Genomic DNA, 12,669 nt, shown 5'->3' with positions numbered 1-12,669 from the left:
TTTATTTCTGTGAACTGTGAAAAGAAGTGCAGGGGTCTCTGCAGTAGAGCTGGATCACTGGGCATCCAAGACAGTGTTCCCTGGGCATGCCTCACTTCATGCTGACTCACATTCCAGACCCTTCCTTTCCATTGTCCTCTCCCGGCCCACGTAGATTATGTTCCTCCCTGGTACTCCCAAGGCACCCAGAGCTTAACTGTACCTTACCCTCAATCCCAGTTTAATTGCAACTGCCAGCACACTTGTCTCTCCCCCTCTGCATCTGGGAGTTCTTAGAGCAGAGAGCTGTAGCCCCAGCCCCGAGCACAAAGTCAGAGCTCAGTAGATATGTACTATATGGAGGCAGGATCACTGGCCATTTTAGTGGATAGAGGAAGAAGCAACCTTCAAGTAAAGCAGCTTAGAATAGTGTCTCCGTGAGCTGAAAGGTCACTAAAGAGGAAAGCTCACATATTAAACCTATCAATCAGTCATTTTTAAATTCCAGGCTTTTAAATTTTTCCTAGTAAACATTTACCAGCAGAGAAATTGACAGATTTAAATTTCACATATTATCCTTTCTTTCATCTTCCCTAAGGGTTGGATTAATGATTTATATGTAAAAATAAAAGGTCTGTATAACATGTATAACTGATTCACTTTGCTCTACACTTGAAACTAACACAGCATTGTATAGCAACTATACTCCAATTAAAAAAAAAAAAAGTTTAAGAGGTAGAAAAAAAGTTCTGGATAATCCACAAAACAGAAAAGTACCTCCAGGTAAACAGGTCTGTTTAGGAAAATCTGGTATCGTGAAGGGCAGCTCTCTCTTTTGAAGGCCACCTGTAGACAATGTTCTAGAATTATACATATTTTAAGGTTTCACATTTTTCTAAAGTGAGAATGATGCTAACAGGCTAACTTTTTTTAAAAGATGAGGAAAATATACTTTTGACTTTGCAATGTCGTTGTTACAAACAATTTGTACTTTTCGGTTTCCAGGTGCTATTTCTTCATATACTTCAAAAATGTCCAAGTATCAGGTGACAGCTGTCTCAGTTCTGCGGCATTCCTCGGGCGTCCTGCTTTAATGTTGCTCTGTAACGTTTCTTTCTTGGCATGGCTGTATCACCACCCAGTAGCCTTGTTGATGCAGATCGCGGCATTGCTGTCTTCACTTTTACATCCCCATTACTTTTCCAAATGGACACTAGTTCTCCCAAAACTAAAGGAAAAAGGAGAGAACTCCAGCAACTTCTCAAACTGAATCAATGTTTTCTCCTTGACTAGAAAGTTCCTTTGTGAACAGGAAAATACATGAGTTAGAAGAATTTCTCCCCTCTCAGCGCTTCTTCTCTTGACAATGTTGTTTTAGTCTAGTCTTGTTTTTCCTTTCTAATGACACATCTTACAAAGGCAAGTTATATCAGCAAAAAGTTGATTCCTTTTTCAGCTCAAATCTTGGCTTAGTAACTTTTGTCTTTAATAGCCAGTTATACAAGTATGAGCACACCGTTTTTAGCTCACTTCTACAGATATTCACTGAGTGCCCGCAACATACCATGCAAAACTCAGAATGTAGTAGGAGAGACACTCACAATTATAATTTTGATGGGCTGTGCATTGTAATATAGGGCTTAACATAATGCTGTCTGAGTCTACTTGAACTGCAGGTCTGGGAAGCTGCACAGGGTGGAGGTAGGGTGGAAATATTTGAACTGAACGCCCTGGGGGAGGAGGAGTGGGTTTCTGCCAGGGCCAGGGTTAGGAAGGAGAGCATTCTTAACAGAGGACACAGTGTGAGCACAGGCAGGCTGGCGGGAGAGCACACGATGGGCCCAGCAGAGTCGAGCTGCTCCCATGCCCGAAGAACAGGGGTGTGGTGTCCAGCCTTGTCTTAGGTAAAGTAGAATCTTTATTTGGGTCCAAAATGTTAAGAGCCTTGATGCGTTGATGCCAGATGTTATAACTGCACAGACAGTGGGGAGCCACCAGAGGCATTTTAGCAGAAAATTACGTTCAGAGAGGTATAGTGGGAAACCTTCAGGATTTGGATCCGGAAGGGCTCTGTGTGGGACTCTGGGATGTTTCTCCTGAAAAGAAGCTCAGTGCTCATCTAATTTTAGCCTCATGTTTTATTCATGAAAATTGTGTAACTCAGGTTTAAATTTCACACCACTGGTTGCCCTCTACTTGACATGAAGCCTTAAAGAAGCCACTACGTCACAGATTCCCTAGAGTCATCCCTGGGTTTAAACAAGGTTGTCCCTGTGACCTCAGGGGACCACTGATGTCACCTCTGTGCACTTGACTGATGAAAGATGCTAGGACCTCTATGGGGTGGAAAATGGGGAATGGGGGAGGCGGCCCCAGCATGGGGACTGGGCAGCGTACGGTACAAGTGGAGTTATTTCAGCCCTGCCCGGAGAATCTGGGTAGGCGGCTGCAGTGTGGTGCCAAGTGAGCTGCCTGAGGTGGGACCAGATCCCAAGCAGCAGTTAGGGAATGGGGAGGAGGAGACAGGGAAAGACAGGAACTGTGCAAGAAAGCTGAACCCCATCCAAATAACTAGGTGCTGAGCAGCTGTAGTCTGAGCAGAAAAACTGAATACGCTGAGGAAACCAAAGAGAAAATTTTATCCTAAGGGCTGGACAAATCAGGAGGTAATTGGAAAAAGTGTGCTCTACACCCAGTGGATGAGGAGCTGGGGCCACTTCAGGCACTCCAGGGAGTGTCCCCCAGCAGGAAGGCAATTCCAGGCTCGCTTTCTAGTATGGCCAGACCAGTCATGGTTCTTATGCACCAAAGAACCAGACAGAACACACTCCTGATATTATTTTTTAGTCAGTGGGCAGAGGTGAAGAGGAAGGCCTGCTACCCACAGTCATTCTGAGTTTCCAGGCAACTCCATTGTTCAGCATCCCAGGCCAGGGCCACACGGCAGGGTGACAAGGACATTCCACTCGGACCAGCTTCTTAGGAGCTTCCCAAGAATCCCTCGCCCCGTCACCATTCTTACTGTTCCGGTGCCTGGCTGTAAAGTTCTTTTGTCTCGTTTCCTAAGGAACACTGTGCTACATGCATAGTAGCAGCTCCACTTTCAACCACAAGTATCTCTGAATGAGAAAGGGCTAATCCCCCTCTTACTCAAACCGTATTGTATGCCAAACCTGGTCTTATAAAGCCATCATTTTGAAACTTTCTAATTGCAGCCATAAGTTAGGTCACCATTCTTTTAGCCTCTTAAGTTCAGTCAGGGTGGTCCTGGTTAAAATGAATACATGAAAAACCTCAAACAAAGCCAAGATTTTCAGCAGTATAACAGTATTTGTGGTAGTAAAAACATAAAAAGAGGACTCCTTTCTATTGTTTTTTCCAGTTTACTATTTGCAATTGTATTCACTTCATTTGTCCATTCAACAATTATTTATTGCCTTTCTGCTGTGTCCAGAGACTATCTTGAACCCTGGAAATATGGCAAACACACACACACACAAAACAGACGTTATTGGCTCCTGCCATCTTGGAATTTAAAGTCATGGATGGATCAAATAAATAAATCAGGTAACAACAACTTGCAATAGTGCTATGGTAGAAAATTTAGGCAGAGGATGGAGAGGGAGGAGAGGGCCCACTTTGGATGTCAGAGGAGACCTCTGAAGAGGTGACATTGAAGCTGGACCTGAGTACTGTGAAGGAGCTAGACCAGGAGGAGCAGTCCAAGTGTGAGAACAATGAGCGCAAATGCTCTGAGGCGAGAAGGGGGTTGGCACGCTCCAGGAGCCTTGGGAGGTCAGTGTGACTGGGGTGCAGTGGGCCATGGCGGAGAACAAGGGAGGCAGAAGGGGTAAGTGGAGGCCAGTCACGGCAGGGCCTGTGCTTTGTGGTACGGAATAGGGATGTAATTCTACATGTAAAAGCAAACTTCTGTGGAGTTTTAAACTGGAAGATTGTGTAGTCCTGTTTATATTTTCAAAAGGTCTTTCTGGCTTTCATGTAGAGAATAGAAGGGGTCAAAGTGGTTAGTGGGGGACCAGGCAAGGTACTGCTGGGTCATGCTCTGGGGTTTTCCTGAGGATAGTGACCTGAGATCTCATGGACGCTAGACGATATTATTAATTTTTCTCCACTCTGCTTTTCCTCCAAACACCAAGCCATTTCTCTCTTTGCCTAATGGTTCGTAGATGAAAAGATGCCAGAAGCACTGGTTTTCAGGTGAGTCAGTCAGATGAGCTATTCAGGTAGGGTTCTTGCCCTAGCACTTTTTTATAGGAATCCTCCATGTCATTTTTACTTTGCAGGTCAGTTAAATTCATGCCAACTTTCCACTGTTCTTCAGCTTTGTTCCCAGTATGCAGAAAGTGTTCAGTAAATGTTTTGTTTGTTAGATTGATTTGACTTGGATTCCCAGTAGTGTGAGTAGAGGGAGAATTAGAATGGCCGATGAGGTCCTCTTTACTTCCTCTCTGGAGATGGTGTGTCAGTGGGGTTACCAGGTCTCTTAAAGAGTTAGTATTGTCAGTCTGTGGTGAATACAATTCAAGGTGAAAAAAAAAAAAAAATGACTCCTCTGGAAGAAAAGGTGCTGTGTATGTGCGAAAAGTTTTTTAAGAGCATCTGGTTAGAATTTAATATGACTGAAAAGCATTGCTGTTTTTTTCATGTTTCAGTTACCCGAATATGGCTAAAAGTGTGCTTTGGAGATTTTCCAAAATAAAAAGTCTTGAGGTGAGAGAAATTTCAGCCCCAACAATAACTTGAAAATTGGAAGTTGGAATAGCAACTGTTTTTTCAACTGTCTTAACTCTGTCACCAACACTATGATGATTTGATTACATGTGACAAGTCTGGTTTCTGGCCATTAAACTGCACACTTCAGCTATAGGCATCAGTCTTTCCCTTCTTTTCTTTCACTGTGTGTTGATTTAGGGGCAGAAATGAGAATGATGGGAGAAAGAAAGAGGTTGGGGAACTCTGGCCTTCCCATCAGCCCCCAGGTCACACAGCTGGTGACCTTGACCCTCTCAGCAGCCTCATGATTCAGGGCCAGCAGCAAGCCAGTCATGGGGTAGATGTCTTCTTTCCGTCCACCATTGTCATTTAGGTGCCACTAGCTTGTTTGAATATCACGGACATCCCGTAAGGGGAGAAACATCCCCAGATGGCAGAATGCCCCGCTGGGAGCCATGTGGGAAGGGAGGGGACAGCACTCATCAGCAAGGTCACAGACATAAAGCTCTTGGTGCACTGCCTGGCCCAGAGCAGTCACGTCGCGTAGGGTGACAGCACCTGCTGACGCCATTATTTTTATTATTGATGAGTCTCATGTGGTCAGGTTCCAGCTTTTTTATGCTTTTCTACTGTTTTTCTGCACCCTCATCAACCCCTCGGGCAACTGTGTGACACCTCCTTTAAGGAAAGGCTGTTGTCCTAATTTACTCCCTGTATTTGAGTCATTCCTGTTCATGGTACTTTCATTAATCCAACATTTCCATCTGGCAAGTGACATTTCTTCTTACTGCCACTCTGAATGTCTTTATTGTGGGAAATATACGTCTTCAGAAATCCAAAGATACATACATCCACCATTCCATTTCCACCTGGCTTCCTCCTCTGCCTTACAACGGTTGGATTTGTTAGCATCTCAGCTCCAAGCTTCTTGTGACAGAACACAACTGTTTCTTCAGGCATTTTATCCACTGGCTAAAGAGTTCCTTGATCTCAAGTGCCTCATTTTGCTGGCAAGGGAAGAGCATGACACACCTGATCTCTCACTTTAGAAAGGAAGGTAAATCATTTCAGTTAGGGGCCTGGGAGACACATCTATTTGAGAAAGAAAGGAGCTGCTATTTCTCTGGCTGTCTGCTTCCTTCCCTCTGCCCCCAAGCCTATACTTGGAAGTTGTGGCTGGGCATCTTGCTCAACGAAATAAATATTGGGTCAAGTAGTTAGCAGGCAGAATTACATTTGGGGTGTAACCTGACTCGAATCGCTGACCTCAGAGAATTAATTTCATATGACATAGCACCTTAGTGCTGGCTTAGAAGTTTCCACTCATCTTTGCCTTTCATCCAGATTGCTTTTTCTATTTTTGCGCTTCTTGTGTCAATGAGTCAGGTGGCTCCAGACTCTTCTTGTGGATGCAAGGGGTATTCCTGACCTGGATTTATTTTTCTGCATACATAAATTATAGAAAGGAAAAACTCTGTGCTTGTTCCTTGTCGTAAAAGTCAGGGAAACTGGATGGTTGAGTGAAGAAAGTATAAAATAGCCAATATAAGTAAAACCTGGCCTTGGGACCTGAAGGCACAAGATGTACAATATAGAAACTGGCAGTCCAACATAGTCATCATTAGAAACGTAAGAGATAAAAAGGTCGTGTTAATATTTGCCACCAAGTGCTAATCATGAAGTTAAAATAATTTACAAAATAAGATGAACTATCACTATGAAGACCTTCTTATTCCTGTAGCCTGGTAGGTGGGTGGGTTTTTGTTTTTGTTTTTTGTCTCTTCCCCTTAGCAGGTATGGAAATAGTCACCCTGCCTGTCTCCCTTGGTCCTAAAGCTGTTTCAACAACTAATGAGTTCACTGGGGTCTCACCTGCTTTGGTTTCTGTAAATAGAATTTGCTACAGGAGTTCAGAGAGGTGGTCTACTTTTCATGTTCTTTAAACCATGACATGGTAGTTTCTCTTGTGTTAAAATCAGAATTACCTTTTAAAGCCTAGTTGTGTGCATGCTTAGTCAGTCAATCGTGTCTTACTCTGTGAACTCATGGACTATAGCCCACCAGGCTCTTCTGTCCATGGAATTCTCCAGGCAGGAATATGGAGTGGCTAGCCATTCCCTTCTCCAGGGAATCTTCCTGACCCAGGGATCCATCCCAGGTCTCCCACATTGCAGGCAGATTCTTTACCATCTAAGCCACCAGGTAAGCCCCTTAAGGCCTAAGTTCAAAGCTGTTAAATTATAAAGGAAGTTGCTATGCATTTTGGCTTATGTTGTAATTAAGAACCCAAAGCCATATTTCTGAGGAATTGATTGTTTTGCTACTGCTATTAGTTTTTAGCAAGTGGCCACTCTGAATAGTGTTATGGTTTCCTTTTTTTCACATTGACAGCTAGAAACTTAGAGTCCAATTTGTGCCCCATCAGTAACAAATATACATGTCATTATGACATCTTTAGTGTAACTCTTGGATTGATTTCAGTTCTAATACTTATTTTTCTTTCACATTCACTCCCACTTTTATACTATCTTTCTTTTCTTTTTCTTTTTTTTTTTTTTTTTGTAGCCTTGTAAGCTGCCTTGAGGAGAAGGAAATGGCAACCCACTTCAGTACTCTTGTTTGGAAAATTCCATGGATGAAGGAGCCTGGTAGGCTGCAGTCCATGGGATCACAAAGAGTCGGACACAACTGAGTGACTTCACTCACTCAAGCTGCCTTGAATCCTTTCTAGAATAAGATGGCCCATAGTTAACTCAAATAGCTAGATATTTTTTAAAACTGAAAGAAGGAAGTTAGGAAGGAAGAGAACTAAGGAAAAAAAGAAGGAAGGCAGGCAAACCATGCAAGTATCAACAATTTAACCTCCTTAAGCCTCAGTTTCCTCATCTGCTGCTGCTGCTGCTGCTAAGTCGCTTCAGTCGTGTCCAACTCTGTGCGACCCCAGAGACGGCAGCCCACCAGGCTCCCCCATCCCTGGGATTCTCCAGGCAAGAACACTGGAGTTGGTTGCCATTTCCTTCTCCAATGCATGAAAATGAAAAGGGAAAGTGAAGTTGCTCAGAAGTGTCCGACTCTTAGCGACCCCATGGACTACCAGGCTCCTCCTCATCTGCCGTCCAGCATTTTCTTGGGCCTCAAAATTATTTTTAGATAACAAATGTAAACACACTTGATAGGTTACAGAGCTCTGTGACACTTTGTTGTGATTAGTTTAAATCCATTATCAATTAAGGCAATTCTCCAATGCCAGTGCCAAGCCCTTTACTCAGTCTTCATCTCCACCCAGAAGATGGTGCTTCTCAGGAAGTGTCTACTCTGAGATCAGAGCCTTCTTGGGGTTCCTTAGAGCAGAGAACCATAATCCTTGGAGCACCACAGAGGCAATGTCCTCTCTTCAAGCATGTCTCTGAAACCTCGAACTTGACAGAGTTCCATAGCTCAGATGGGCCAGGGGCCAGGACCATCTAGATCACCAAGCCTGGAAAATAGCTGATCAACAAATCCACTTACCTTAGGATCTCAGACTCTGCACAGAATTCCCCAATACCATCCCCTCCACTCCACACATGTTCCCATTTAGATTTGCGGATTCCAAAGATATACCATCTCCCACTTAGAGACTTACAGAGCAATCATCTTGCTGACCCAGTCCCCAAATTAGAACCTCTTGGTGGGGGAATATTTGTAGAATGGTGAGAAGGCCATGGAGACAGCCTTTGGTGATCACTGCTTAACCATCATTACTAATGATATTAAAAATAGTTCTCAAGAGAATTGAGGCAGGGGGAAAAAAGACTGAGAACCACAGTTCAAATGATCCATCCTTGTCAGAGGCCTGTTATCTCTGTAAAGCAGATTCTGGACTAGTAAAGGTTTCCATTTGGTCCCATCAGTGTCATAATCAAGGCCAGACTTCTCAGCGTGGAGAATAGGAAGAGCACGCAGCTGAGGATCAGAGTGAAAGCTGGAGCTGGGCTATCTGTGTGGGAAGCTTAGTGGGCAAGAACCCTGCGTAGGGTCCTGCACCTTGCCAAACCCCGGTTCTGAAAACTGGAGATGGCTGTGATTAAATTAAACTGTCCACATAAAGTGCTCAGCACTGGTGTGCTAGAGGGTGGGTGAGAGAAGGTGGTGGTCTTTATGGTCCGGGCCCAGCCCTCCTTTACAGCTTCGTGTCCCCTGAGTGCACCTCACCCAGAAGGACATACCCCAACCCTCATATCTGTGACTTTGCACATGTTGTCCTGGAAAGCCATTCTTTTCCTGGTCTTTGCACTGAGCATTTCCTACTCTTTCTTCAGCATCCCAGTGAGATTCACTTCTTTCTGAAGGTCTTCCCTGGTAATGCATCCTCAACCCAGCAGAATGCAGGGCTCTGACCTCCCTGCCCCCCTACTGCTGCATACTCTGCACTTGCATTTTAATTATGTTTGTCGTGAGATTTACTGTTGGCTATTATATTTATTTCATTAAGAACTCAAAAGGAACTCTAATTTATCTTAAAAAGAAAATGACTTCATATGGTAGACAGGTTGTTAATGTTTTATTTTTTACAACTTTAAACACAATTATAAATTCTGTGTTGTGAAAGAGAAGTCAAGATAGCTAAATGCATGTTTTTTATTGAGGTATGTAATTTACATGTAGTGGCTCAGAGGTTAAAGTGTCTGCCTGGAATGCAGGAGACCCCGGTTCGATCCCTGGGTTGAGAACATCCCCTGGAGACGGAAATGGCAACCCACTCCAGTTCTCTTGCCTGGAGAATCCCGTGGAGGGAGAAGCCTGGTAGGCTACAGTCCATGGGGTTGCAAAGAGTCGGACACGACAGAGCGACTTTACTTACTTACTCACTTACTTAAGGTTCTCAAATCTTTAGTCAGTTTTGACCCAGAGCATTTCAGTCACACCTGAAGTTCCCTGAGCTCCTTTCCCAGTCAATACCTGCCCCACCCTCACCCTCCCTAGCAAAGCCAACCCCGATCTGATTTCTGCCATCCCATATTAATGCCGCCTACTCTAGAAGTTCATATAAATGAACTCAAGCAGGCTGTGTTTCATTGTATCTTGTTTCTTTCACTCAGCTTTCACTACATGCTTTCAAGATTCACCTCCCTCGTTCTATTTATCAATAGTCCATTCCTTTTATTGCTCATTAGTGTTCCATCATACGAATATACCAGAGTTTATTTATCTCTTCTCCTATTGCTGAACATCTATCACGTTTTTTCATCTTATTTTTTAAACTGCTGTACAGTAACATTATCCTTTTTTTTTTTTTTCTGACATACAGGTCTGTGAATTTTAACATGCTTACAGACGTGTATGACCAGCACCACAATCAGTATGCAAACAGTCCTGTCACCTTAGAAAACTCCCTGGTGCTCACTTTATAGTCCTACCCTCCTCCCACCCCAAGTCCCTAAGCACACTGCATTTTAATTGCTTATACACATCTGTTGTTCTTACTGTACTATCAGCTTTACAGAGTAAGGATCCTTCTTTATTCCTCTTGCCTCATCTATGCTTAGCACAGTACCTGGTACATACTGCTACTGCTAAGTCACTTCAGTCGTGTCTGATTCTTCGCGACCCCATGGACTGCAGCCTACCAGGCTCCTCCGCCCATGGGATTTTCCAGGCAAGAGTACTGGATTGGGGTGCCATTGCCTTCTCCAACCTGGTACATACATAAGCAGGTGCCTATTAATTACTTGAAGGATGAGTGAATTAATGTCCATGTAGCCACATATGAGAGCTTCATAGCTCAGTTGGTAAAGAATCTGCCTGTAATGTAGGAGACCCCAGTTCAATTCCTGGGTCGAGAAAATCTGCTGGAGAAGGGATAGACTACCCACTCCAGTATTCTTGGGCTTCCCTTGTGGCTCAGCTGGTAAAGAATCCACCTGCAATGCGGGAGACCTGAGTTCGATCTTTGGGTTGGGAAGATCCCCTGGAGAAGTATTCTGGAGAAGATCCCCTGGAGAAGTATTCTGGCCTGGAGAATTCCATGGAGTATACAGTCCATGGGGTCACAAGAGTTGAACATGACTGAACAGCTTTCACAGCCACATAATGAATCCTCTCATAATTCTTAAGAGGCAAGAGTAAGTAGAAAGCTAAAGAAAATCAGTATTAACTCTATTCTTTTTAAGAAAATCTTTAGGTCTTTTTTTTCACAGAATGATAATTTTATAATTTTACAAAATTCTAAAGAGTGCTGCCTGGTAATTGGCCACTTGAGAAAATATGTTGGATCACACAAATGAGTAATCACCCCTAAAAGGAGTTCAACAAATGTTTGATTATACTGAAAATATTACTACTGGTTAAGTTTAAACATGGAAATTAAAAGGAAACAGTTAAACATGCTTCTTTGTCTATTACCTATTCTGAGGGCATTTCAGAAGTCTAAAATTCTTCCCAGAGTCTTTAATATATTTTCCAGGTATTCTTAGGTCTATAAGTATTCTCTGCACTATATTTAGAGAAGCTCAGTATTCACCCTATTACTTGTGACTCAAGTTTTGGTTTCCTTATTTTCCACTAAACCAGTGTCACCTTTATCTAAAATTTATTTTACTAAAGTCATTATTATTGCAAGTGATACTTGGTTCCTCCAGCCAGTTGTCTTCCCTGGAGTATATTCAGTTCTTTTCAGCTTAAGCTTTACTTTTCTTTTTTTCCCTCCAGTGTTTATTGGTGTTTCCTTTTTCATTAATCACAATGCTGAAATGACTCTGTATATATCCTTCTAATACTCTTAATTTTACCCACCACGACATTATCTCTTACAAACTGAGCACTTTGCCAGCTCCATGTCACATTTCTTTAAGCAAATAAATTTTTTCCATATGTTTACCATATACCCCTGAGCCCTGTTGCCTATTCCTTTTAAGGCAGAAATGGGGAAACAGCTGTTTCTCAATTCCTATAAAGTGTGTCCTGTTTTATAGATCATGCTGGACAGCTCTGTTTTGATGTCTGCAATATTACTTGGTCCTTGAAATTGCGAATTTCCTGGACCTGAGTTTCCCTTTCACATTTGGGAAAGAAAGATTAACTCTAGTAGGTGTTCCAGTGCGTTATACAGGCCATGAGGTCTTCTCTATAGTTTGTTCTGGTAGCTACTGAAGGGTTCATATGGAAGAAGTGCCTTCTTCTCTACAGCACAACAAAGGTTTACCTGTTAAGATTGATCTTATATGCTCATCTCATTCAGTGTTTTCAGCAGATGGTAATTTACTATAGCAGCCAGATTCTATGCTACATTCAGAGCATGCAAGGATGGAAGGGCACTGGGCTCTTGGGTAGCCCACAGTCCAGAAGGGAGGAAAGACACTGTGTGATGAGTAGTCTAAGTAAGGGATACCTGAGCTATAACAACTACTTAGAGGAAGAGTTGAAAAACTCTGGTCCATTTCCTGACTGCCTGTTTCCATGTACAAAGTTTTGTTTGTACATGGAAGTTTTGTTTGTAGCAAAGTCATGCCCATTCATTTACATGTTTTTAGTGAATGTTTTCATGATTCAATGTGTAGTTGTGACAGAGATTGTAGAGTCCACAAGCCTAAAATATTAACTATCTGATCCTCTAATAATAATTTTTCCAACTCCTGGCTTAGAGGAAGGAACACCAAGAAAGTGTATGGTCACCAAAGAACAGGGTAAGTGGAGGACACCTCAGAGAATGCCAGCACTTTACAGGATAGATGAAAGAAGAGAGTGCAAGCAGTGAGTTGAGAACCAAACCATAGTGTGCCAGAACACAAAGGAGAATAGTGTATCAAAAAGTTGAGGGTCAACATCAGTGCCAAATTCCCCAAGGCACTCAGGTAAGATAAGATGATGGTTATAATGACCATTTCCTGAGAATTTACTTGTGTGGTAGGCTGTACACCAAGAAATTTACATTTATTATGTCAGGACTGTGCATCAAGCAATTTACATTTATTGTGT

The 12,669-nt window shown here is 42.8% G+C and overlaps 1 protein-coding gene across 3 annotated transcripts in view; it reads left to right on the top strand.

The window, feature by feature from the left end:
• CMSS1 (cms1 ribosomal small subunit homolog) overlaps positions 1–12,669 on the top strand; it is a 400,514-nt gene that overhangs the window by 332,270 nt on the left and 55,575 nt on the right. The window contains exon 1 of one of the 3 annotated variants that reach the window (XM_040226075.1): positions 3,764–3,829. The exons of the other annotated variants lie outside the window; for them this stretch is intronic. Coding sequence (XP_040082009.1) covers positions 3,802–3,829 — 28 coding nt within the window. The 5' untranslated portion in view covers positions 3,764–3,801. Of the gene's footprint in view, positions 1–3,763; positions 3,830–12,669 lie in introns of those variants that run through there. 3 annotated transcript variants of the gene reach the window in all.

Source organism: Oryx dammah, unplaced genomic scaffold, assembly GCF_014754425.2.
Source record: "Oryx dammah isolate SB20612 unplaced genomic scaffold, SCBI_Odam_1.1 HiC_scaffold_2, whole genome shotgun sequence".
In the NCBI taxonomy this organism is placed as follows: domain Eukaryota; kingdom Metazoa; phylum Chordata; class Mammalia; order Artiodactyla; family Bovidae; genus Oryx; species Oryx dammah.
This window is presented reverse-complemented; position numbering and strand designations above follow the sequence as displayed.